Source organism: Empidonax traillii, unplaced genomic scaffold (genome assembly GCF_003031625.1).
Source record: "Empidonax traillii isolate 1590-97213 ecotype Southwest subspecies unplaced genomic scaffold, ASM303162v1 scaffold54:size2178333, whole genome shotgun sequence".
NCBI lineage: Eukaryota > Metazoa > Chordata > Aves > Passeriformes > Tyrannidae > Empidonax > Empidonax traillii.
The window spans coordinates 997,102-1,024,708 of NW_020955247.1; the positions used below are offsets into that span (position 1 = coordinate 997,102).

At 36.6% G+C, this 27,607-nt stretch overlaps 1 protein-coding gene across 2 annotated transcripts in view; it reads left to right on the top strand.

The window, feature by feature from the left end:
- Positions 1-26,857, top strand: part of SNX2 (sorting nexin 2) — a 34,415-nt gene extending 7,558 nt beyond the window's left edge. Inside the window, exons 2-16 of one of the 2 annotated variants that reach the window (XM_027879336.1) lie at positions 3,593-3,710; positions 11,231-11,394; positions 12,506-12,572; positions 12,775-12,818; positions 12,904-13,045; positions 16,461-16,539; positions 17,693-17,768; positions 18,972-19,085; positions 19,310-19,403; positions 21,210-21,415; positions 22,575-22,718; positions 23,218-23,229; positions 25,304-25,384; positions 25,492-25,563; positions 26,370-26,857. In XM_027879336.1, the coding sequence (XP_027735137.1) occupies positions 3,593-3,710; positions 11,231-11,394; positions 12,506-12,572; positions 12,775-12,818; positions 12,904-13,045; positions 16,461-16,539; positions 17,693-17,768; positions 18,972-19,085; positions 19,310-19,403; positions 21,210-21,415; positions 22,575-22,718; positions 23,218-23,229; positions 25,304-25,384; positions 25,492-25,563; positions 26,370-26,420 (1,464 nt within the window). In that variant the 3' untranslated portion in view covers positions 26,421-26,857. The remainder of the gene's footprint in view (positions 1-3,592; positions 3,711-11,230; positions 11,395-12,505; positions 12,573-12,774; positions 12,819-12,903; positions 13,046-16,460; positions 16,540-17,692; positions 17,769-18,971; positions 19,086-19,309; positions 19,404-21,209; positions 21,416-22,574; positions 22,719-23,217; positions 23,230-25,303; positions 25,385-25,491; positions 25,564-26,369) is intronic. The other variant, XM_027879337.1, reaches the window with a different exon arrangement.
- The last annotated feature ends 750 nt before the right edge of the window (positions 26,858-27,607 follow it).

Consider the following 27,607-nt stretch of genomic DNA (forward strand, 5'->3'; position numbering starts at 1 on the left):
GACCTCCCCCGTGAGCCAGGACTGTTGGAAGATGATGGAGAGCGGCTTGGCAAGCTCTTCTGCCAGCTCCCTCATCACCCTAGGTTTCCTGTGGGGTCCCTTCCCATGGGAGAACAGTCCTTGATAGACCTCTCTGATGTGAGTTCATCCCTCGGACAACAGTTCTTCCATTCTCTGCTGCCCCTCAGGGTCACAAATTCAGCTGCACTAGCATGGATCCCTCGCTCAGATCCCAACATCCTAGCCAAGCCGTTCTGCTCCAGAGTAGGTTTCTCTCCATGAGCTTCCTTGTGCATCCACTTGCTTCAGTGTAAGCTCCTCTATGCATGAGGGTCTCATCACCCCAATAATATTCCACAGGTGGCAGGGGTTTTAGTTTTCAGTCTTTTCCCTGCTGAAGGAGAAAGAGAGTGAGAGAGGGGGAGAGGAGTTTCCCTCCCCCAACTTTGTGTCTTTTTCTCTTCTCTCCAGCTACCAGCTTTGACCTGGAAGGCCCATAATCTCTGCCTGGAATTTCTTCTGCAGCAGTCTTGTCCAGGCAGTCAGTCCTTCTCTGAAGTTTTTTTTTTCCCTACTCTGTTACGTGTTTCAGTCAGTGGGGCTTCAGTGCCACATCTGCTCCTGGCCCAGGGCTGGGGGAGGAGGGGGCTCTGGCCCACTTGGGGCCTGCCTCCTCTCCTACATGGCTACAATTTCATCTGTGCAACCACCTTCTCTTCCCTTTTTTGAATATGTCAGAGGCGTTAGTAAAACTTTTGATTGGCTTTTCTCCGGAAATCTACCTGGAAAAACTATTTCTACCCTCGGGGGTAGGGCGGGGGGGGGGGGGGGGTTGGAAAAACCTCGTCAGGCGTCCTCTATGTCCTAAACCTCAGATCTATCAAAAAGTAAGTAGGTTGCTGTTCAAAGTTGAGCAGCAGCAAAACGGGTTTTGAATGAGTATCTGTAATGTTTTTGTGAAAAAGTGCTTTTACTGATTAAACTTTAAACTTTTTGAACCTCACAGAGAAATCAAACATTCCCATGCTCTGCTGTTTTAGCTGAAGTACAAGATCTTGAACTCTTAACTCTACACAGCTCTGTCTGGAGAAGCACACCATTTCTTCTGAATTGTGCTATTTCTGAGTTCTGATACCACTTAAAACCTTTGACTATTACATGTAACACATACTATTTATACTATCAGTTATAAAACATTGAAGCATGTCAAGCACTATGGTTTTCTTAAATTTCCTACTTCATTTCACCTAAATTATTGCAAGTCTTGTGCTACAACTTGAGGAGTTGTATCTCCTTATGATTCTTTACAGTCTTCACAGAGTGGAGAAATACTCCTTTACTACCCCAGAGCACTCTATTTCCTGAGAGGACATTTTGGCATTCATTTAGTATGAGATGAGAAGTGTTCATGTGACCAGTGGATTGGTTCCTTATAGGATTCTAAACTTTTCTACTGATATTCATTACCAAGTGTTCCTTCTTTGACATTCTTTCCAGGCTCTAGGGGAAAATCCAGCCAAAAATTTGAGAGACTGCTCCTTTTGTTGTTTGTCACTTTGGTTTGTTTATTAGTTTCCCCATGTTATATGTGGGCTTCTTGGGGAGGGGCAGCGTTTGCCAAAGGGAGGGAGATAGGACCTCTTCTGTTGCTTGAATGGAGCAGTTCATTATTGCAACCATAATCTGGCTGTGTTAGCTTTGGGTCACATGAATTTTCTTCACAGTGGCTGAAATGGGGTTGTGTTTTGGATTTGTGCTGAATACAGGGTTGATAAACCCCCAGGGTTGGTTTTGTCTTTGCTGAGCAGGGATTGTACAGAGCCAAGGCCTTTTCTACTTTCCATACTGCCACGCTGGCAAGGAAGTTGGGGGTGCATGGGAGGCTGGGAGAACACCAAGCTGGGACAGGTGACCCAAACTGACCAAAGGAATATCCCATACTATATGTCATCATACTTAGGATATAAAGTGTGGGAAAGATATGAGAAGGGGGGATGTTTGGAGTGATGATGTTTGTCTTCCCAAGTAATTGCTACACATGATAGGGCCCTGCTCTCCTGGAAAGATTAGACACCTGCCTGCCCTTGGGAAGCAGTGAGTTAATTCCTTGTTTTGCTTTGCTTGTGTGTACAGCTTTTGTTTTCCTTATTAAATCGTCTTTATCTCAACCCATGAGTTTTCTCGCTTTTACCCTTCCAATTCTCATCCTGATCCTGCTGGTGGGGGAATGAGTTAGCATCTGCATGGGGCTTGGTGGCTGTCTGAGGTTTAACTACTACACTGGTTTAGGGATTATGAATCTTCTGGTATTCTTTTGTTTGCTTGTATCTTCCTTGTGTCTTCATCAGGGAAAACCTTTCCAGGTCAATCAAATCTTGATTTCATACTTCATTTTTCCTTTGAAAAGCTATTCTGTATTGTGCATGAATTTGCCTGGCAGGATTTTTACTATTTCTGCTTACTTCTTTTGTACTAGAATTTCAGGTGTTTGAGGTCTGGATAGATGTGAGGGTCAGAACATAAGGTCTGCTTGTTACAGCTTTTGCCTCTGCTGCATTTATGAATGTGAAAATACAATCTGGACAGACTTTTTCAGTGACATTTCTGTATTTCTCAGTCTTTTTAAAAAGTTTTTTAGTCTGTAGTGTTTGTTGAAGTATAGAGTGAAACATTTATGATCTTTTTTTGAGTACGAGTTCTGAACTTAAGTTATGACAACTCTATGCAAAAACTAGGAAGCAAGTAGTGGCACAGTTTACAGATGCTCCTTAAAATGCATGCAGTCATGAATAAAGATGCTGTTGTTAAAACCTCTCTAGCTAGCTATCCTGGGTGAAGTTGTGAGAAGTGAGTCTTGCAAATTTTCTACTACTGGCAGTAATCATAGTAGATACTTATTCAAGGAAGATTTTCTTAATGAAAGACTGACTTCAATTAGGTGTGTATTTGTTTTGTAAACAAGCAATACATTTGGTGACCCAGCTTCAATATTGCCTAAATTTTCCTGAGTGTCTTCAACAGAGCACATTCTCATCTTCAACGAATTAAAAGAACTGCATCTATGGCAAGCCTTGTTTCCATGGACAGTACTATGGGACCCTCTATGGCAGTAATCCATTAGCAAACATATCAAAGTATCTTAAGGCTCCAGGCAGCCATTAATTATTTGGATGACATTTATGCATTTTTTCAGCCTCTGAAAAACTGATACAGAGCATTTGGAGATTTCTGGCTATTTACAAATCCAGATTTAAATCCAAGCCTTTCCAGAAGGAACTTAATAATGAAATTACATTTGGCAATACTAATAAACTTATTCTAGATATTTCTGTAGCAGCTTTTGCTTCATGTTAATTAAACCTGAGGAAACTTATGATACTTGTTTTTCTCTTGGACAAAGAAATTGAGAGCTGTTGACTAATTCATATCTTTTGTTCATTGTTCCTGTCCTGGGAGTGGGAAATGGAAATAGCTGACACAGTTTCCTTTCTGCACATCTTGTCTTGTTTCTTTGCAATGAAAAAATGTTTGTTACAGTAGTTCTTATATACTGACACATGACAACTGGTTATCTTTACTTTTTTTTTTAAAGTCAAGTCCTTCATCTCCTGAGCCAGCAAGTCTTCCTGCAGAAGACCTGAGCACAAACTCTAATGGTCCAAAGCCAGCAGGAATCATGCTGGATGGTGACAGAGAAGACCTCTTTGCTGGTAATTACCATTTTCTTCTAATGTGCCTGCACAAACTCTTTTGCCCTTGGACTGAAAGAAATGTGGTTTTCTAAGAGGGAGTGTTGAAACCTTCTAAGTAGTTTGACAGTGTTGTACAGGTTTTTTTCTTGTGGTACTTTAGCTTGTTTACTATATGCAAGTTTCGCAGGGGTTTGTATTGTCAGTGCGGAGAGTGGGAGTGTTAGTGTCACCAACCTGTTCTGCTGACAGTAATAATAGTACTTACCATTCTGTGATTAAAAATGTTCAAATCTGCGTGAAAAAACATGACTTAAGTTGCATTCTTGTTTTCTACCTAATAAATATACATAAGCTGTGCCAGTCTTTTTTTCAATTACAAAGAGAGATAACTCAAAAAATAATGCCAACTGGAGGGTATTTCCTTCATCTTAAAACTCTTGCTTTAAAGAAAAAGTAACGAACTGGCACATGGGACGAGTCCTATGGTTTCAGTAGTGTATGGTTATCTTTCTGGCAGTTGATAGTACTCGAAGTTCTGAGTAATCTGTTAAGACTGTACATTTCTAAGGCTTCATTACTCAGTTGCTACTTCGGTGTTGGTTTTTTACTCTCCTAACGGAGGTTATTGTTGCTATCAGTTACAGGTGTTGGAGCATTAACTATTCAAGAAAGGAGGTGTAATATTTGGAATCTACTATGCATGTCAAAAGATGATTCTGAATGTTGCATCTCAATGCTAGTATTTTCCATGTGACTACATATTGAGTGAGTCAGCTGGCAATCTGCTTTGAATACAGTCCTCATCTCATCTTCATTGATTACCTGATGTAGTCATTTGAAAAGAAACTTCATAGACTTTAGTTTTGGGCTGTTGCATAAATGCGTGTATACATATGCTCATTACCTCTGTTTTAAACTTCCTAAATTTGTGTTTCCATATATTTGAAATTATGTTTGCTCATGACGCTGTTAGAATGTATTCATTAGTTTACTAACTGTTTGAAAGTGTTGGAAAAGAAAAAAGGAATAAAGGAATAGAGGGGTGATCTTACTTTTTTTTTTAATTTATTTTAGCTTATCTTATGACTTATAAAGACCATCAATTCTTTAGCAATGAAGCTTTCTAGTTAGTAATTTGGTTATTTAGCTTCAGTATATAAAGCTAGCTTTTTATAACCATAGAGCCATCTGGAATGTATGTTTTAGGAAAGCCAGTTCTCCTTTGGATAATATTAAGAAAAAAAGGTGGCTGTAGTAAATATTGAGGGGAGCCAGACAGAAGGAACAAATGTTTGCAGCCAGATTGTTTCAACTGAAATAAATGCTGTGAGAAAAACACAGAGAAAAACTGATTTAATGAGTTTGAGCTTTGCTATGTAGGACATTCTCTTAAATGCTTGCAGCACTGAACTGAAGGTATCTAACATACAGCACACCTAACACAGCTGAGACTAGTCTTTAAAAGTTCAATTTATATACAGGGTGAGGCTCATACTCTCAAATAGAGGAAAAAACAAGTGTGATTTATGGAGCCTGAGACAGAATATGACATTTTTCACAGTTTCCTATTCTAAGCAGGTAGTTTGTGTAGTGCAGTTGAGTCCAAGTGATGAACTTCTGTCTTTGTATGACTGTCATTCTGAAATGACATTCAGAAGAACTACATCTGATTTGTGTTCCAGTGCTGGGCACTCACAGGTATAACTCTTTTTTCTTTCTTAGGACTGTTTTGCTAGACAATGTAGAAAAAAATGTGAGAAAGGCAATACAAGATCCCTTTTTTCTTGCTTCCAGCATGATTGCATAAGTCTGGCTTTCTATGAAAGCAGGACTTAATTTAAAAGTGAGTGTGACTGTTTTTTTATTTTGACAAGTTGAAATTCCAGAGAAACCTATCTTGGCACAGCTTATAGGAACACTTAACTGGAGAGAAGAAAATGAAACTCCACAGCTTTGTAACTTCTGTTGTTTTTTCATACTGAACTCCTAGACACTATAAAATCCAGGTGAAGAAAATCCTTTGTCGCTCCTGAAAGGAGGGACAGTCATGCTTAGGGGTCAGAAATAATTCTAGTTTTTTAGGTTTCTAAAGCGATGTGATAGTATGCCTCTATAATAGTCTACAGCTAATGTAGACTTTAAAAATATTATTCCATCTAATAATGCAACCTAGTGGAACAGGAGAAGAAACAGAACAAATTTTCTATGCTCTTTTAAAGCAGTACAGAACCTGGGATTTATTTGGCTTTTTAAATTATATTTAAGCCCCCTTTGCTGTTATGTTTCTGTTGCGCTACAGGATAGTATTTGCAACAATATGGTTTAGATACTCATTACCTTGCCTCTAGCGACTCATAAGTGAACTATTAAAGCTGGGTTTCAAAGGTGGAAGAAATGAGTTTTCTAGCTGTCATCAGAGACCAGTAAAGTTTGCTGCTGCATTGTGGTTCTTGGTTCTGTAACAAAGCAAACCGTCTTGCTAGACCCGCTTAAGCACTTTCACTCTAGAATAAAAGTCAGTTGATTATTTAGAAAAAAACCCCTTACTCTTTCTTACCTTGTAGAGCTCTTATATGCAGAGGACATAATGGTCAGTGCTCCAAATGAGGTAGTATTAGGTGTATGTTAAGGGATTTTGGGATGTATCTTAAAACTTGGCTGTCTGTAAGTTGCTATTACACAGTGAACTAATTGTCAAACTAGTCTTCCAAAATGTTGACCCAAAGTTCACTGTATACCTGCATAAATATGTCATGGACAGGACATAGCGGTCTGTGCTTTCTGCTTCTAGTGCTCCTAGATGGTGCACAGATTTGTGAAGTTGTGTCAGTGCTCATTGAGGTCATGCTTAGTACTCCTAGTATAGCAGTAAGGGGCGTGGGCTATGACTTAGGTGTAGTAGTTCTTACAATCAGTTCCATTTGGTTTTGTGTCTGAAATACTGCTACACTTGGAGAAGCCTTTTTTTTAGTAGCTTGTCAGCTCTTCTAGGCAATTGTTTCTTATGTTTTCTTCCAAATTTATGTGTTCACATGAGCAAGCTTTTGAAGATGATAAGCCAATTTAAACATTCAACCTTTGTCAGAGTGTTAGAACTGTGACTAGTAAAAATAACTTGGGGCTGAAGTGAGCTGCTAGGGAGGAATTGCGAACTTGCACTTTCTAAGGTGATGTTTGACAAATACTGGTGATGAAAAATAAAGAAACAAGGGCTGTTTAATGCTGAGATTGAGCCCCATGCTTGATCACCAAAAGAAACTTGATGCAGTTGGGTACAGAATGTTAATTAAATGTACCTAGTTGTCTTCTGCAGCAGAATGAGATGTTTTCATGTGCTTTTGGCGCTAAGCAATTTGACAGTTATCCGCATCAAAGACTGTTTATGGATTATAAAGTATGTACTTAAGTGTAGCAGTCTTACAGCATTAGCCTGGTAAGAGTGGTTAATATGTGCTGGTAACTCCCATAGCTGATAAAAGCATTGAATCTCAATATTTTTCTTCCAAAAGTTGGGCAGAGCAGTTGCTTGCCTCTCTTTCAGCAAGAATATATGCTTTTAAGAAGTACACTGAAAAGAAGACATCTGGATTTCATCTTCCATGCTAATACTGAACTGAATATTTAAAAAATAAACCAAACAAAACCTGCACACACACACAAACCCCCAAAAAACTCTCTAAACCAACAAAAAAACCCCCACACCACAAAACCTCAACCTCATACTAAGTTTTCAGGGGAAGGTCTAAAATGAATAGATCTAGTAAATGTTTCTGCAAGTGCCATAGTTTCTACTCTGAAACCTGACAAATTAATATTTCCATGAAAGAAAACCAAACCTGGAAAACAAGCATATGAATTGTCAACAACACTTTTTAATCTAGGTCACATCATCTCATTTCTCTAAGTGAAGAAATCTGTGTAAGAAGCATAAATATCAGAATTCATCAGAACAAACCTATTTCTTGGGAAATAGATATTCAGCTTTTGTACTGCTCCAAAGGCTGCTTTTCTGAGGGGGGAAAAATAGCTAGAAGTAAGAGTGTACTGTTGCTATTTAAAACTAGTACTTCTTCTCCCTTTTAGAACTGTCTAATACTTCTCTTTCAGACAACAACTTTGTCCCTGTCCTTCTGTGTCCCATCATCCCCTTCCATGACTTTTCTATTCCATGCTTCTAGTTTTACATAATGTCTGGAAGGCATGCAGACTTGTAGGTGAGGGGTAGCAAGAGAGAGCACAAATTCTCCTTTTTTCCTAAAAGAACTGATTTGTGGCCATCAAACAAACAGATACTATTTTCTCTGGGTCAGTTCCTCCAGTAAAATAGAAAAGAAAGGTTAGTAGGCAACAGCTATAAAAATGTGCTCCTGCTCAACCAACCTGAGGTCCCACAGCCTTAGAAAGACTGGTGTGGACAAACTCCAGTGTTTTTGATCCTGCTGAAAGGAAACCTCCTTGCCTTTCCAACTGCTGGCTCTTACCACTTTTTTTTTTTTGTGTAAATAGTGTACCAGCTCAGCAGTAGCCTCAGCTATCTGCTGAAGAGAAACAGGGTGCTAATTCTGGTTGGAGTTCTTTTGGTGCACAACCTAGATCACTTTATGAGTGTGTGGATACAAATCTGAAGAAGAGTACTTGGGAAGGAGTGCTGCTGTCTCATCTAATAGCAGTGCTGCTTTGTTACATTAAATTCACGTTTTTTTCATGAAGTCATACTTTACAATAACAGGATTGTATTCTCAAGTCGTGTAAGCAAGAAATCTGTGTGCTTTGAAATTTTTAATGACTTGGTTTATAAGCCTGGCTAAAATCTGAAGTACAGAGAAGTATATAGTGGTGATTAATTCTTTGTTTCCCACAGATGTGCTGGAATATAGCTGGTGATAGGAAAAAAAAAAAAAAAGGGAATTGAAGTGGAATTGCTTTATTTTATAAATATTTTATACTTTACATTAGCATGTATATAACATACTGTATTACATATGTATGTATATATTTTCCTGATAATTATTTCTGTGAAATAGTCATTTGTATAACAATATGTTGAATACTGTTAGCCAGACCTTTTTACCATGCCTTTTTACCATGTTGAAATGGTGTACCAATCTAAAAGCTTTTCTTGCAACAGCTCTCTCATGACTTCCCACCTCCTCTTAGGTTTTGAATTAAAATTCTTTATTGTGTCCTTCCTATGGCATTTGAGGAAAGGAAGCATCAGCAGATGCTTAAGGTCTTCAATCTCTAGCAGTAAGAATAAAGCAATACTAGGAAAATAAATATTTTCAAAGAAAGGCTTTAGATATTCTTTGTTCATATTAAAAATGGGAAATATAAAAAGGTGCTTGCTTTTAAGTTTAGTTTGAAAATGCTATGGAAATCTGTAATTTGAAATTTAGGAAAAGCATTGTCAGCAGAGTCAGGGAACTGATCATTCCCCTTGGCTCAGCTATGGCCACACCTGGAGTACTGAATCCAGATTTGAGCTACCCAAATGCAAGGGATTGGACAGACAGGAGGGACTCTAGTGCAGGGCCGTGAAGATGTTTGAGGCTGTGAAGTGTATGGCATAAGCGTCGAGTTTGAGAGAGCTGTTTCCACCTGGAATGGGAGGAACCCTGCAATGTGTAATAATACCTGATGGTAGGAAATGGATGAGGGAGCCAGACTTCTCAGTGGTGCCCACTGACAGGACAGGAGGCAACAGCTGCACATTGAAATACAGATAATATGCAAGAAAAACAAACTAAGGGTTTTTTTCAAGGAGTAGGTAGATTCTCTGTCCTTGCAGATGATCAAAACGCACCTGGACTTCCTGCTCTAGCTGATTCTGCTCAAGTAGTGGAGTTAGATTAGATAATCTTGGAAGTCCTTTCGTAACTCAGCAATTCTGTGATGCACTCCAAAACAAAGTGATGATAGGAAACTTTGGCAGCCTCAAGCCAGAATGAATATCTGCTTCAAACCAGATTAAGGCACATTAACCTTGAAGGTTTTTCTTCAGTTTGTTTTGGTCTTTGGTATCAAACACAGTCATTTAGGCACACAGTCATCATCCCTGGAAGAGAGAAGTGTGATTTTGTTTATTTATCAAAATTATCAAGGATTAGCAAAAATAGTGTTACAGTAGAGTAGGAAACACATTGACTAACAGAATATCTCTAAGTGACAGCAGGGATAAAGTTGAGTGGTTTTGATATATGGCTTATGAGAGATATATAATTTATTACTGAAAAAGAAATATTACTGTCTCATTGGATGCTATTTCCAATTCAATTTTTATATTGCTAATAGATTACAGGCACTTTTGGAGAAGGAAACAATCCTGTGTAATACAAAAATGGGACTTTTTTATATGCAATAGAACGATTACACAAATTTTAAAGTAGATCTGATGTTTAAAACTCCTTTTAACTGTTAAGTAAGGACTAGTTACATTCATGTTATGCACAAGGCTTTAAAAAGTTGGGAAGAATGGTGTATGTTTTCTTTTGAAAATTCAGTGGTTCATGTAGGCAGAAGTTGCAAGGTTAGGTCTTTTCCAAACTGTAGAATAAACCTTTTTTGTAACTTGGTGTACCGTGAAGTGGATCTCTTGTAATGCCTTTTCCCCTGCTTGGTAAGTGTTTTCCACAGGAAGTCTAGTTCGTTAGAAGATTTGAGATCAATTGGAAAGTCAGTCTTGTTATCAAGTGACTGTCCTGTGGTCCATGTTATCTTTTAAGGAACTAGAATTCTTGAAAATGCTCATCCAGTGAGAACCACAGCACTGTTAATTTATTTGAATTAGAACAGAAACTTCTTTATATGCAGAAGTGTGTGGTTTGCCAGTGGTCAAAACCAGTTAGTGCAGGAAAGTGCAGCTGAAAAGCCAAGGTTTACATCCTCTTAAAAGATGGGTGAACTGTCCATAAACTGAAGAAAGTGCTCAGTTTTTAGTGGACTGTTTTAAGCCCCAGAGAGACTAGAGACAGAGACTAAAGATAGCCTTACTAATATGAATGTCTCACCTGCTAATATTGCTATTTTACAGGTTGTAGTAAGGTTTGGCAGTGGTAGGGGTGTAGTATGGTTGTGTAACTTCATTCAGTACTTCATTCGTGGTCTGCTCAGTTATTATCCTCTATGACTAAATCATCTCTTTTTCAGGAAAACAGTGATGAAAAAGAGCTGTGGTAAAAAAAAAAAAAAAAAGTAATGCTTTGGTTTTCACAATATCTTACGCAGAAATAAATGAATTGTGACTTGTGACTGCTTTAAAAGAGTCTTTACCAAACAATATACAAACAAAAAAACCCAAACAAACAAACAAACAAACCCACACAACAAAAAAGTAGTATTAATCTTACTTTAACCCATTCTGCACTACAAGCTCAAATGTCTCCTCTTTCATTCATTGAAAGAATTTATCCTGCACAAATGAATGCTATTTACAGATCAACTTCTATCACCTTTTAGTGTTTGTGTTTTTTGTTTTTTTGATGCTTATCCATCTCTCATTGCTAACTCAAAATATTTATCTACTCAAAATGTTTATCTAGAAGCAACAGAAGAAGTTTCATTGGACAGTCCTGAGAGGGATCCAATACTTTCACCAGAACCTACTCCTGCAATCACTCCTGTAACACCTACTACATTAGTAGCTCCCAGAATGGAATCAAAAAACATAACAGCTCCAGTGATTTTTGACAGATCCAGAGAAGAGGTAAACTTCTAAATTATGGAAATGTCTTATATGGTATTTTAATTTTTGCCTTCTACTAAAATGCCAGTTCTTCAGTGTTGCCTCATAGCATCATTCTTTGCTAAGGACAGGAATGTAAAAGAAAACCTATTCTGTTTATTTTGCTTATGAAGTTTATTGTGAATTTGACTCATGCAAATACCATAAGAATTCACTACTTAGGTGATTATATTGGAGATCTCTAGTGTGAGGAGTAAGAAGTTCTGTTCCTTCAGAACAGGTATTTTAAAGGTATGTGTAGGAGTAAGCTATGAGCTTGATGCATGAGAAGTGTTAATAATGTAAAATAACTCCTACTAGCACGTTACAGGTTTCAACTTGGATTTCTGAAGCTGTTGTTAATGGGGAAATGGAAGAAGCAGTTTTTAGCATTATCCTGCATAGCAACATACAGCTGAGGATAATGGTAGTTTAAACATTGCTGTGTACATTTGGTGTTCCAGTCAAACCTTGCCACTGCTGAACGCCATTCATTCTGGAGAGTTCTCTTACTGGACAGTGGCTTTGCTAAATGAGTTTGCTAATAAGACCTACCTGTGACTCGATGATGGCTGCTTCCCCAGATACCACAGGATGGTGTTTGATTCACATTTTGCCCCCTTTAGCCCTGGCACACTGTCCCTTCTGCCATGGCGTTTCTTAAGATCTCTCATTTTTTTTCGTATTTATGTGTATTACATGAAAGATAATGAAATTCTGGGAGATTAGAGCTCAGACTAAGTATCAGAAAAATTTTTATCTGTTGCATTTCCCTTCCCAAACTGCTACAAATACCATTAATGAAAAGGAATGCCTGTCCTTTAATCAAAGGCACATAGAAACATTGCAAATTTAGATTGGAAAAGACCTTTAAAATCACTGAATCCAGCTGTAAACCCGATGCTGCCAAGTTCACTACATGAACTTAGTTGCAGTCACAGGGTTAGAAATTATAGAACATTGGAGACTGGAACTGTTTTTTAATTTGATACATACTGACTTTTTCTCCTCCTTTCTCTGTACTCTTATCCTTGTAACCATATATAAGATGAATGCACGTTACCTTTCTAAATGTGGCAAATCTTTTTCCTAGATTGAAGAGGAAGCAAATGGAGATTTGTTTGATATAGAAATCAATGTATCAGACCCAGAGAAAGTTGGTAAGTTCCTTGAGCCTAGCATTTCAGACTGTCTTATTCTCTGAAGACTATTGATATATTTTAGCATGATTTCTTCTTCACTTGTCTTTTGGCAGTTATTATTAACTAAATGGAAAACTATTTAATGTATATTTTGGAATAAAAAGTGTATGGCGGGATAACCATACCTTGCCCTGGGATAAGTATCTCAATTTTCTTACAGGAGATGGCATGAATGCTTATATGGCATACAGAGTAACAACAAAGGTAACTAGTGCAACAAATACTTGCAGATAACTTTGTGTCATAGCTGAAATGGATCGGTAATTCATAACAATTTTTTTTTTTAAAGACATCACTGTCAATGTTCCACAAAAACGAGTTCTCTGTTAAAAGAAGATTCAGTGATTTTCTTGGCTTGCACAGCAAATTAGCAACGAAGTACATGCATATTGGTTATATTGTGCCTCCAGCTCCAGAAAAAAGTATTGTAGGTAAGTGCAGTTCCTGTAAGGTGATGCTTAAGTATTGTAATACAAATTACTTTTCTGTACAAATACTGCTTACTGCTGCTCAGGTGGTCCAAATGTTCTTCGTGTTGTGTATTTTTAAAAAGTTTCGGTTAAATTGGAAAGGTATGTAATGGCCTCTTCCTAACTCAGACCAGTGTTGATAGTAAGAAGGATGTATCTCTTACTACATAGCCTTTAATTTCTTATCTATGACTCTTTCTTTGCTGTTGCCCTTCAAGAGCTGATTAGTCTATTGAAACGAAGATGTTAAAAATTTTATTTTTAACTTGAGCTGTTATCAATTGCCTGCAGCATACAGAGCTTCATACATATTCTACCTTCTAATACTGTCTGTTTCTTTTTATCATTGTGAATGCAAAACCTCTCATTAATTCTGCAAAGTTTTAATGAAAGCCTACTTTTGAGTGATGCTAGTCTTCATAAATGCCTTGATGCCTTGAAGGATAAGATCCTTTCTCCGTGAGCTAAGAAGCATGCCTAATGCATTAAAACAGCTTCAGTTTTATGATCTATTAGTAGTAGTTCTTCCAAACTAACTAAGCATTTTAAAAAGTAAAACCTGTTGAAGTATTTTGCGTTACTCATATAAATAGGTGATTTGACTCTAGAATGTTGTTTGATATGTAGAGAATAGTGAGACTTCTTTTTCAATAATTTAGTCTGTAAAGCTAACCAGAGCAGCAGCTTCTCACATAAGCAGTAGTAGGCAGACTGAGTAGATGTAGGCAGCAGAAGGCTTGGGAAATTAAGGATTTTACTTCTGTGGAAAAGCATTTCATGGACACTTTTATGGACTGCATTTTGAAGTCTGTAAGATTGAAAATTTGACCTGAATTTTTGGTAATTCTTGAAAGAAATATGTGATTCTGTAATAACCAGTTTTTCATATAGCAAAAATAAGTTTAACTCCAAATGCTAACAAGGCTTTTAAAGATGGAGTGATGTTTTTGGTCACATCCTTTGGATGATACAACATTTAAGGCATTTATGACAGTGTGCATTTACATGAAAATGTAGCACTTGCATCACAGACAGAATCACCTGTAAGATAAAGCTTAGACTGGATTTCAGGTGCCACTTGAACAAAACCAGCATTAAAATTGATACACCTAGTGGAAGTCTCTAAAAAGATGGGACTTACTGCAGTGTAAGCAAGTATGGGCTGCTGCTTCCGATCCTTGTATAGAGACTTTGTTAAGCTACAAGTAGGCTGGAAGAACTCACAGATTTTGTAGGACATTTCAGAAGAGCATGAGGCTCTTTCTTTAAAGTTGAACTTCACTGCTTGGGTTTTATTTGGTTCTGTTCAAAAGCATGTAGTCAGTACATTTGTAAGCACTGGAACACAGTGCCCAGGGAGGTCATGGAGTTTCCCTCTCTGGAGACATTACCCACCTGGACATATTCCGCTGTAACCTGCTCTAAGTGACCCTGCCTTGGGGCAGGATTGCACTAGATGATCTCAAGAGGCCCTGTCCAACCCTAATAATTCTGTGATTGTGTAACTCTGGAGAAAAGAAGGGACTGATTCTAGAGCATTTTAAAATGTTAAAGCAGAGAGCTGACAAAGCAGCTGAAAGTAAGTTGATTAGTAAGTTGATAGTATTTACATCACGTGTTCATTTTTAAAGTCTTACTGCATAATGGCACACATTCAGTGTTGTGCATTGCCTATTGTACAAAAGTCCTTGGTCTGTTCATTCTGTTAAAATGTTGATAACACATGCAGTTTTAAGCTCCAGCTTTATTTTGGTGATGAGTGGGAGGGGCTGGAATTTTAGATCTTAGCTACAAATTCAAGTGATGAATTACTGACTGTGGAACGAAAGGATAAAAATGAGTCAGTGGTGAGTTAGAGTTGGGCATTCATCCAAACTGCCTCATTACTTACATACACGTGTGTGCAAGTCACATTTTTTTCTTTTTTAAAGAAAATAATCTGTTAAGTCATGGATCTTTTCTGTGAAGGATTTAGAAGAGTGCTTGGGCTAGAGAATCAGCCTTTACACTTGCATTTAAATATGCTTATATTAATGGAGAAAGAAAACTGGCATGAACTGTCAATATCACAGATTAAGAGTTCCTCATACCAGTCTTTTGATTATGTGTTTATTTTTTCGCTATGAACTTCTGTTCAAACTTCAAAGGTGAATGATCTTTTGTATTAAACACAGAATTTCTTGCTTTCTGCAGTGAAATATTAATATATAGTAATACTCTAATGCAAAAAGTTGAGGCAAGTGAATTACCTCAACTTTGTTTGAATACTTTAATCCTTTTTGATTTTACAGATAAATTTGTGGATTTACAGTTACATTGTTTAGTGTATCTTTGAAAAAAGTGCCTATCAGATTTATTTTCATGATGTTGCAGAGAAAGGAAAAGCTAAGGCTCCACAGAGAGGTTAAGGGTTCTCCCTTGTTTCTGTAAGGATGCCGTTTGTCCCCCTCATGGGTTACTATGCAAAGTTTGTAAAGCCAGAAGGGAGATGGGACGAGGAACAATACTGGGAGCTGTTGACCTGGCAGTCACAAGAATACATATTCAGAATCTCATATGTAGAACTTCTAGAGTGAGAAGCACAGAACTAACAGGTCAGAAATACACTACAGCTAGTAATAAGATGTCTGGACTGTATCATAAAATACCTTCACTATATATAGGAAATAAAAACATGAATGTCCAGTGTTTTGTGGTGTTTTTAATAGGACTCAGGTTGATAAACGCTCTGAGTTTAGGTCTTTAGCATGAAAAATAGTGACCTCAGTCTGATAGTTTTAGAGTTCTTCTGATGCTGAGATTGAGTGTATTTCCCATACCATGACACATCAATAACTGGCTCCCCATCATAGTATTTTGGTCATTCTCATCTTGATCAGAGGAAGCACTGTAAAATTTTATTCTTCATTCAGTTTGTAGTTGTTCAGAATTTTCAGAACTTGTTAGCTTGCCTGAGTTGACTAGAAAATGACTGGTTTTAGAACTTGGAAAAAGTAGAATGAAAGTATTGGTCATAAGCTTACTAAGGAGTAGGCTTACAACCCAAGATTTATTCTGCTTTATATGGTTAACTGTTTTCTTCTTCAGAGCATGAGTTGCCAGTAAGACTCTGACATTTAAATTGTCTTCATAAATGCAAATTAACCTAGTTTTGCATAATTGTTAGTCACAGTTAATATGTTACATGAAATTACATATTTCGTAGAGCTGCTTCCACAGAACCATGTAGCATGAAGTGTTGATGTTTTGGTTTTTTTCTGTTCCTGTGTAGTATTTTTCATTGTAATTTGAATTAAATATGTAAACTTAGGTGAGCTTTATCCTCTAATCACATTAATGATTAAATTAAAATCAATATGATGCCATTTTCTTCAAGGCATGACCAAGGTTAAAGTAGGCAAAGAAGATTCTTCATCTACTGAATTCGTAGAGAAAAGAAGAGCTGCTCTAGAAAGGTAATGTCTGTATCTAACTAAAATTTATTTAGGCTTAGAATTACTTGTAGGATACTGCGTGGGTTCTGTAATTGGAACATGGGCCATCTGTACTTAGATGAATTCTGGAGGCTGTATACAGTTGTCAAATTTTTTTGTGTAGAAATTAAATAATCCCCATTAATAACAGGAAATGTAGGCTTATTGGTAGAAAAGATTATGGATAACTTGTTTCAAACTTAAAAATAAGGTTGTAGAGATGCAGTAAGTAAAACTATCTTTATCAGCTTATTTAGACATTTGGGGTTGATGGAACAAGCAGTGTATCTGTTCTATAGCAAACCAACTGTTGGGCAGGGAGATGAGTGCAAGAGTCTCTTGAAAATCAAATGGCCTTCTGATTACATACACTGATGACATTGACTAGCTGGATTTTGGCCTAAGAGATATAAATTTCTGTCATCCAGTGCTGACATACAGCTGATACTGTTCAAGTGTCTTCATCATGGAAAGGTCCTGTCCCTGGTATTCTACCACATTAACTTGTACTTGATATGAGTACAGAACAAGGAAAGAAAAGCCGAGTAATATAGTGTGTAAAATAGTTGCACTGCAACCCTTGGCTTCTATAGGAAGAAAAATAAGAATATGGTGGTCATACCTAGTGGAGGATAAAAAATTACACTTTGTATCTAAGCAGCAATGCAAAAAAAAAACCAAAAACCTTCAAGGTGTTGTATTGATTTTTACTTTTGTGTGTGCATCAGTCCTTTAGAACTAAATGTGTTGGTGACTATAGTCTGTCTAGCATATAAATAGTTCATACCTGGATCATAATCAACTCACTTGTCCAAGATTTCCTTTAAATACCAGAATTACCTGTAACAAAAAGCCTGTCCACTGCACTATACATTTTTTTTCTGGTGTAAATTGGATGCTATTAAAGGAGGGGGTTTTTATTCAGCTGTTGAAAGTACGAAGTATAATATTTTACCACTGTGCAAGATACAGTTATGGTAGGTCCCACCTTAAGGACTTTATGGTTTAAAGGAACTGTCATAAACTGCCTGACCTTTAGTGTGTTATGCTGTGGTATGGAGAGCATGGCACTGTATTATTTTCAGTCATGCACATTGTATCTGTTTTGTTATCTGATTAATTTTTTAAATCATAGGTATCTACAACGAACAGTAAAGCACCCGACCTTGCTACAGGATCCAGATTTAAGACAGTTCTTGGAAAGTTCTGAGGTATTTCAGTTCTTGTAATTTCTCCTATTTGTTTCTAGATATGGTAACCTACTTAAATAATGGTGTGCCTCTGGCTCTCAGAAAACTTAGTGATAGTGACAAAAAGCTATTTGCTCTACAGTGACTTTTCAAGTGAGTTGGTCTGTCCAGTTCTGAGTGAAACTTGTCATCAATGGGGAAAGTCCATAATTGATGTTACTGATTGTTAATTAAGATCAAGAATTAAACTGGCTTGGCAGCAGCTCTCTCGCCTTCAGGAGTTCGTGAGCTGTACTGGTAGGATAATGTGAAAATGCTAGCAATGCTGCTGGCCAGGCTAGGAGTTTTGTGAATAGAGGACTTCAGTTCCCTGTACTATCAATCCGGCACCTTTCACAGTATTACAAATATTGTTAAGGATACATGATATCTCTTTATAAATGTGCATAGTGGCTTCACTGTAATACTGAACTGTCTATTGGCTAATGTCAGTATCTTAGTTATACTAATAAGTCACAGAGGCCTCATGACTGACAAAAGCGTCAATAGATAACTTACAGCAGGTTTGTCAATGTCGCTGATGGACAAAACATCGTATAAAGGGTAGATGGAGCCACTTTGTATGGCATATGGCATATTCAATCTAGCCTGAGTAATAATATCAATGAAATTTAAAGTTTGTTAACTTATCTCCAAGGATTTCTCAGTACCTACCTATGCAGATAACACAGTTCTCTTGATACACTTGAGGTAGGTTTTGAAATCCACCCTAAACTGAAAAGCAAAAAGCCGTCAACCTTTTATAATCAGCACATAGTCCGTCTTGCATTACAGATAAATGTTTTAAATTTTTGTTTTGTTTTGTTTCTGTTTTTTTTTTTCTAATCTGTTTTAAATATAAGCTTTTCTGTTCCTGTAGTAGCAGTTTGTTCTTTGTAGTGTAGACGTGGCTAGTTAGGACATTTGGCTAGTTCATAACAGCTTTGGACAAGTGGGTTGTTTATTCCATTTAAATGTAAAGTTGTAGAAGAAAAGTAAATAGTCTATATTTTTAAGTTTTCCTCTTGAGAATGTAAAAGTAGTAAATCTGAGGAATTAGATTCCACTATATTGAAACACACAGGAGCAAAGAAAACACTATATCCTTTTCTTTCCCCCTTGTGCCCAGTTAAACCTCCATCCTTTTAACCAGTCTGTTTGCCCTTATTTGTCATTCAATTCCAGCTGCCGAGAGCGGTTAACACCCAGGCTCTGAGTGGAGCAGGAATATTGAGGATGGTGAACAAGGCTGCCGATGCTGTCAACAAAATGACAATCAAGATGAATGAATCGGATGCAGTAAGAGCTGATTTTTCGGCTTGAATAATGAGACGAATTAATGAGCCTCAACAATTGCATTTTAAAGCTGTAGAAGTAGAAAATGGGTTATTAATTTGCTTATTGGCTTGAATTCTTAGCTGTATCAGTTGACCACCCTGGCAGTACCTGGATAATTTGCTTCTTTAGAACCAGAAATGTTGGTAATCTAATTTGTAATGTTTGACTCTTTCATCTTTTGCCAGTGGTTTGAAGAAAAGCAGCAGCAATTTGAGAATCTGGATCAGCAACTTAGGAAACTTCATGCCAGCGTTGAATCATTAGTCTGCCACAGAAAAGGTAACTTCTATGTGACTGTGTGAACTTCGGGAAATGGTGATGAAACAAGAGCTTAGCATGTCAGAGCTCTTAACTAATTAATAGTTGTGCAATATATTTTAATGCACAGATCCTTTTATTAATCCACAGTACCTTTTATTTTAAACTGCTCTAGTATTTTTGTATATCTTTTTAATCTTAAATTTAATCAGAATATCTGTCATTGCTACTTAATCAATTTAGCATATTTTTTTCCCTTGCACCCACACCTGTACCAAGTAGATTCCACTACAGTAGACATCCATAAATTCAGGTCTCATGGCAAGAGTAATTTCTTTCTGAACAAAAAGTGGCTGCATAAATCCATTTAAACATCTTTTGGTTCGGTATTGCTCTTTTAACTGAGTTTAAGCCCTTACACAGGAATGTGCTATTCTTAGCACATAAGGATGTTTTAGCATATAAGGATGGTTCCACATAAGGATATATCATCAAGCTGCTGTTAAAGTAAACTTTTATGGGAAGATAAGTAGTCACAGAATATAAGCTTTTTGTTTACTTATTTAAGAGAGAAGCAAAGCCTATAAGTTTAAAAGCAGCTTTTGCTGCTTTTTTTGTCAAAGATGGATTTCTATCACGTGATTTTAAAAAGCCTCCAAGTCCCCCCCCCCCAAAAAAAACCAGACCCCCCCCAAAACCCAAACAAACCAAAACACAACAATTTTGATTTGTAGTTCAGGGAAGACCACCAGTGTGCTTTTTGACACTATTGTATTATATTAAAATATGGTGTCACCTTGGAGCTCTTTCAAAAGTTCATGAAAATGTTATAAGTTGCTTTCTCATACTTCTAAGCACATGTTACTCTCTAGTGAAAAAATCCTTAGCCAGCTGTCCTCAAGGCCAAGGAGTATTTAAGAAGTAGTGGAAAATGGAAATCTTGGTTTACTGTTGATTTGACACCTGATTATAAATTTGAAGAAGTGTTGGTTGGTTTTTCTAAGAGTTGTTTTCAATTGTAAAGGTTTCAAATATTTGAAGACATTTTCCTTCTGCACTCACTTCTGTTGTTCTGATGATTCAGCAGGAGTAGCAGAGCTGCAAATAGACCTGCGTTTTTAATCCTGAAGTAATCTGTTCAAAGGTCCTTCATAAATCTTAGCTTTGTATGGGATTACTTACATAGGATTTGATGAGACAATTGTGCCAGTATTAGTTAATAAATAAGCTCAAAACTGCCTCCACAGATGCTGATATGTGAAGATTGTTTTTTTTTATTTTAAGGCATGTCAGAATGTGGCAATACACTACAGTATGCACAGTAGAAGTTACTTAACAGTCAGTAAAACCTTCCAACAGAAATAAATTCCACTCATGGGAATGGTGGTTTTGTGAAAGACTTGGTTTTTTCGTCTTTGAACTTAATGGAACAACTGTGCTGTAAACCTGTTAAAATTGTTCTGAATTTGCCCTGGGGGTGACTAGGCTTTTCTTTTTGTTGGCTTGCATTTTCTCTGAGCTAGGCAGTTGGATAATACTGAAGTGACAATTTTTTCCATGTCTTTTGTTTGACAGATTAAGCATGACATTAAGACATTAATAGACTCAACAGAACATTTACTGATCAAGAGTTTTTTGCACGGGATTCTTTCTCCTAAATGTGGTTTCATAGTGATCTCCTTGTGTATTTTATCGTGATCTTTAGCTTCTGTTTTTCTGTTGGTGAAGTTAGGGTTGAGATCAAGCAGAAGTCTCTGCTCCACTGATCTGTGCTACAGAGTAACGTAAATTAACCACGTTGTACTGAACATTACTCCTGTGTTTCAGAGCTTTCAGCCAACACAGCTGCCTTTGCTAAAAGTGCTGCCATGTTAGGTAACTCTGAGGACCACACTGCTCTATCTAGAGCTTTGTCTCAGCTTGCAGAGGTTGAGGAGAAGATAGATCAATTGCATCAAGAACAAGCTTTTGCTGATTTCTATGTGTTCTCAGAGCTGCTTGGGGATTACATTCGTCTGATTGCTGCAGTAAAAGTGAGTACTACTAGGAAAAATTCTGATTTTGCCTTTGAAGTCACATTCCTCAACTTGTAGATTCAGGGCAAATGAATGTGTGTATTTGCACATCATCACGCAGTTAAAACAGTTAAGTCCTAAGTCTTTTTTGCCTGAAGTTCTAGCTGAGTAAAATGAATGCATTCATGATCAGCTAGTGATAAAAATAGTTGTGATTGAAACTGTGAATAGAGTAGTAAGGTCCAGAGAAAATGCAAATCCACTTTGAACAGTACTGATTGTATACAGTATTTGGAGACACTGAACTATACTGTGTTTAGGCATACTGTACTGGCTTCTTTCAGATTATTGGTACGCTATGCTCATAAATTTTCCGGAACATAATTCAGCTGTATTTGGTAGATAGCCTGTAGTTTCTGTAAATAAGAAAAACATGCAATTTGTTGATCTGCATCTCATTAAAGAAAATTTCAATTTAGATGTAAGCTATGCTTCACAGAATAATTAGGTTTTGACATGGGAAGGGATTCTGTGAATTCTTTACAGGAATGTCCTTAAACTTGCCAGGTTGTTTGGAGTACATATTTTTCTTTTTACTTTATTTCTTTTTTTTTCCTTTTTTTTTTCTTTTTTTGATATTTATATTTTAATTCTGCTACCGTAGTCCGTTGCTAACAAAAATGTGTTGCTGAATATGCATGTAATCCATATACATGAAAGTTTGCTAGAATCTGCATGTAGAGAATTGTCTGCATAACAGAGCACTTTGTAGTGGTTGTTTTGGTAGTGTTTTGATGGAATGAGGCACATAAAGTGTTTTGGGGCACTCAAGTATCTGCTCTGAAAGGAGTTCTTAAATACTGTTACTTGTGGAAGGTATTGAGCTGTGCAAGCATGTGTCAAATGAAATGACAGGAGACACACTAGTTTTTTTTGAGCATACTTCACACAGAATGACCGAGAATTTGTTGAGTTGGAAAAGACCCTCAAGGATCATAAGTCTAACTCCTAAGTAAATGGCTCACACAGGGTTGTAACCAGCAACCTTGGCTTTATTAGCACCATGCTCTAACCAACTGAGCTAGTCTCCAGCTCTATCCAGAATTACTTTTTCCTACTGGGAATCAAGATAGCTCTTACAATTCCAGTTGTTTAATAAATTTGTCTATTCTTATAGGGTGTGTTCGACCATCGAATGAAATGCTGGCAGAAGTGGCAAGATGCTCAGGTCACTTTACAAAAAAAACGTGAAGCTGAAGCAAAGCTCCAGCTTGCCAACAAACCTGATAAATTGCAGCAAGCTAAAGATGAGATAAAAGAGGTAATGTTATCAAACATTATTTTGGAGATCAGACATGCTGCATTAGCTCATTCATTCTGCATTAATGCTGCTTTATACCATTTTTATCTACAAATCACTTACTTATTTGCCGTTTTCCATATTTACTGAAATTGTTAGAAGGAATTTATTTAAAATACTAAATGTGTGCAATTGTTACTCATTGTAAGATCTGTAAGGCAGCTTATACTGTCTCTATGGAGTCTGGGAGATGGGAGGAGGGGAACATGTACAAGGTAACGCTTTTAACTTTTACAGATCTTGGACAGGCAGCAGAGCATCTCTGTTCCTACAGCAAAGATGACTTGGCTAAGTCTAGCAAAGGCAACCAATAGAGAATTGTTCCCATGTTTTGCTTAATTGTGCAGCATATCTACCCATATATATATATGCATGTATATATGGTGTAATTTCAGTGCAAATAAATCTAACATGTTGAAGTGTCATAATTTATACACTTTTTCTGTCATGCTTCACTAAGGAAATTGAGGAGGTAGGACAACTTAATTATTTAACACTAATGTGTTCTAATTATGCTCCAGTACTCTCCATTAAATAACAGAAGAACATTATTGCAGATTTCAAGCTCTCTTACACAGTTGCTTTGTTTGGCTTCCTCATTGGGCACTAACCACATGCTCCTTTGTTCTTTTTGTCCTTCAATATATTTCACATCGACTAGTAAAGTTACTCATTAACTTGACTTTCTTTTTCTTAAAAAAGGCTTTTGCTTATTGAGAAAGTTTAGTATTGCTCCTGTGTGAGCACATTCTTGCTGGTTGCCTCTTTTGATGCTACCCATCCATTCACAATACATTTCCTGATTATTGGAAGTAGTAGGAAATAGTGATCCTTTCTCAGTCCCAATATTAAAATAATAAATTATAATTTTTTTAAGGACTTACTTTTCCTACTTTATTGGATGATTAGAGAAGGCTTTTAGTAAATCTCCATTTTAAATGTGTCAGTTGAAAGTTCTTGCTGCCACTGAAATGTGTTCAGAGTTGCTGAATTCTGTAATAGTGGACCTTCTGGCAGAGAAATTGCAAAGTGGAAGCCTATGCAGATTGAGTGTCATCCATGAATCAGTTGTTTTTTTCATGGATAAAAGGGCAAGGAACAGTCCTAGAAACACCTTAATGAATGCGAAACTTTTCCTTGTTAGATACTATAGGATGGCAAATCATTATCCTGATAATTCACATAGAACCTGGCATTTGGGCATGATGAAACTGGAATGTTTTTGTATCCATTAGGCCTATAGAGGCTTTCACAGAAACCTCAGGCACTTCTAGTTGGTGTGGTATAAAAGCACAGGTAGTCTTAATTTGCCTTTCCTTAACTGTGTTTTATATTGTTTGAGTTATCTAATAATTCATTAGGCTATTCTTCCATGAACGACTTCCTATTATGACTTGCTGCTTATTTATGTACATCTAAAAAGACAGTAAGGGGACTCTGAGTAAATATAAACAAAAAATAAAAATACAGAGATGTTTATTGGGACATAGATGATGTTTATGTCATATCCCAACAGTAACTTGACACTGCATCACCAAATGATTTTTCATAAATAAGGAGCACTACTGGATTGCTAACAGGATTATGCTACAGTGATGCATGTTGCTTCCCTGCTTCCTCTTTCTGAGGAAGATAAATGAATATATTGCTATGACTCAGGTATTATGTTGAGATGAACAGATAGGGTTGCATTTTAAATACCTGCTAACCTGCATGTGTCTGCAGTGTATCTACCCAGATAGCTTAAACTTAATAATAGGTGTGTAAAAGCAGTTACAGATTAATGTAGAAGATGATGATCTCTTCTTGTCTAGCTGCGTGTCTTTTCACAGAAATGAAGATACAGCCTAATGTCAGGTACTGTTACAGGAATGACATGCTCCCCATATGGCAAAATACCATAAGAAACGTCTCTTCCTCTGAATTTTCCTCTACTGATCTTCTTACCTGCAATAACATTTCTATTCCTGTTTTCTGTGAAAACAGCTCCCACTAAAAAAGAAGACTTGTGCTTTGGCTTCCTAAAGCAAGGTGTATTCTGTTTGGAAAGCAAATAAACACATCCTCAGTAGCTTTTCAACACAAATGTGACAAGGATAATTACATACTTGCTCGTAGGCAAACATGAAGATTTAATCCTCTCTTCTGGAATCAGGAAAGCACAGGGAACTAACCTTTGAGATTGTTCCATGCTGGATTGGACAGGTTTAGGTTCTTTTTATATTGTCTTACAAATAGCAAGAAAAGCATTTGATATTAGTTTTCTTTTCTAAAGAATATTTTTAAAATGTTAAGTGTTCTTAATAGCCATACTAAGATATTTTTACATTTTATCTACAGATAGCATTACTTAAAGATACTGTTGTTGAAACATCCTAGTACATAAATTTGAAATTATTGTAAGACTTCTCTTAAGTAGGCAGAAAAAAAATCAAGCAGGTCCTTTTAGCTTGTAAGCGACTATCAATATGCTAAAGAAAATTCAGATACTGGTAAACTGAATGAACAACACAAATTCTTACCTCTGCATATCTTTCCTTTGCCAGTGGGAGACAAAAGTTCAGCAAGGGGAAAAAGATTTTGAACAGATCTCCAAAACCATTCGCAAGGAAGTGGGAAGATTTGAGGCATGTATAATTTTGTCCAACTAAATGACAGTATTACTTTAGACAATACTGACATTCCAAGTAAAATCTTTCTAGAGGTTAATATGCCATAATTTATTTATTAACAGAAGGAACGAGTGAAAGACTTTAAAACTGTTATTATCGAGTACTTAGAGTCGTTAGTGCAAACACAACAGCAGGTAAGATAACTTTTAAGTTTTGTACAAGTTAATATTTAATATATTAGGTTATTTAGAAGAAGATGGGCTTTAAATATAGCAATTTCCAAAACATAAAGAACTGCTAGTCTGTACTGTATTGGAGAATAACATGATGATCACAGTTTCCCAGCTATTGCTATAGTCCCTTGCACAGCTGTAATTCAGGGAAGCAAGGGAAGAGCCCCCTAAGTGATATAGGCAAGCGAAGTGTCTTATAATCTTCCAAAACCAAAGCAGTATTTCCACTTACAGATTGGAGTAAATTGTAATCAGTTTGTACTTAAACTTACTGAAGAAACTTTGATACTTAAATGTTACTGCTTGTTTTTAAAAGTATGAACTAATATTATTGAATACTATAAAGCATTAAAACAGTTTCCAGTGTCTCAGAAGTAGACCTTGTTCCAAAAAAAAAGTGTCTGGATTCTTTCTTTTGTTCATTCCATGAATATAACCCTCCAGCTCTGTTTAATTAAAAAAAAAAAAAAAAAAAAAAAAAAAAAAAAAGTTACCCTTAGAGGGAAGAATAGCAGACTGAGCTTTCATAAAAATTTTGTATAATGGTATTCTATAGCATTGTGCTCAACATGTGGTAACATATCTATAGCTGTAAGCAAATTTGTATATTTATTACTTGTGGGGGTTTTTTCACTATATAAAATGTGAACAAATAAGCACTAATGTTCTTACTTTGGTGGAAGCAAGTTTACCTCAAGAAGAGGTAGGTATGTGTTGTGTTTTCCATGTTTTAGTACTTAATGAGTGATTTTTCCTTTCTCTTCAAGCTAATAAAATACTGGGAGGCATTCCTACCTGAAGCCAAAGCCATTGCCTAAAGGAAGAATATTCCAAATGACAAGACGCTCTGGATATTTGTCCTGGATTAAACTAAATTCCACAGTGAAATCACTTTAAATCATTCAAATAAACCACTATATATTTTATGAATTAACATGTGGCTTTTTTTATATACCACAGCATTTTATTAACAAGCTGCATGTCCTGACCTTCTTTGAAGTGGACTGTGGCATGATGTTCTGCAATACATTGCTGAATTGAACACTATTGTGTCTTATACTTGCACTGAAGTGTGCACTGCAAGGCCAGAAAGCTGATATTTTTGTTCTTTACAATACAATGTTCTGTAGTATGTTTACCTGATCTTTATGAAACAAATTTAATTGCATCGATTAATGTTCACTTAAACATTCCTGTACAAAATCATGTTTTTGTGATTACAATAATAAAGGGATGTACCTTGTGAAACATTAAACACTCTGTTTTTGTGTCTGGATACTTACTGTTCAGCATAAATTGAAATTATATCCAAGAAAAAACAACATTTAGTAAAGAGTGCTGGAAAGGGTATTAAAGATCCACAAATAAGTATTTGTGGTAAACTATTCTGTTTTAATTCTGAATCTCTTCATTACAGGTATTCTTTTCACATGAATTTGTCACTGCCTTGGCAATCTGTAATGCATTAATACTCATAGGGTTCAAAGACTGATGCTTGGGCAGCAGACAGACATAGAGTGAAATCGTCAAGTGTTTACAAAGCTTCTGCAAAGTTAAAATCACCTGTATGGTCAAATACTACTGGACCGGATAAATTTCAGCACTTGTCTTCAGTGGTCTCAAGATACTAAAAGAAAAAAGATTTGCAGTAATTCTGGGAATCAGGGAGGAAGAAAAGTAGGTAATTCACCTGTATGCAAGTTAGTTGTAAGAACTAGCATTCTGCTTGTATGTCCTTGAGTAGAAAATACATTTGCAGGGAATGGTGATCCCTTTCGCAAGAAATCAGAGCAACTAAATATACAATATGAAATATACAATATAAACACAGGATGTACTGTCATTTTAACAATACCCTGAGCTTCCTATTGCCATGTATTAGGATTAATATAACCAGTTGTAGACAAATCTTAATCATATAAAATGCAGAAGTTGTTTCTTTCAGCTAATCTTAAGACTGCAGGAAGAGCCCATGAATTTGTATTATTTGTGGTCAAATAAAAAA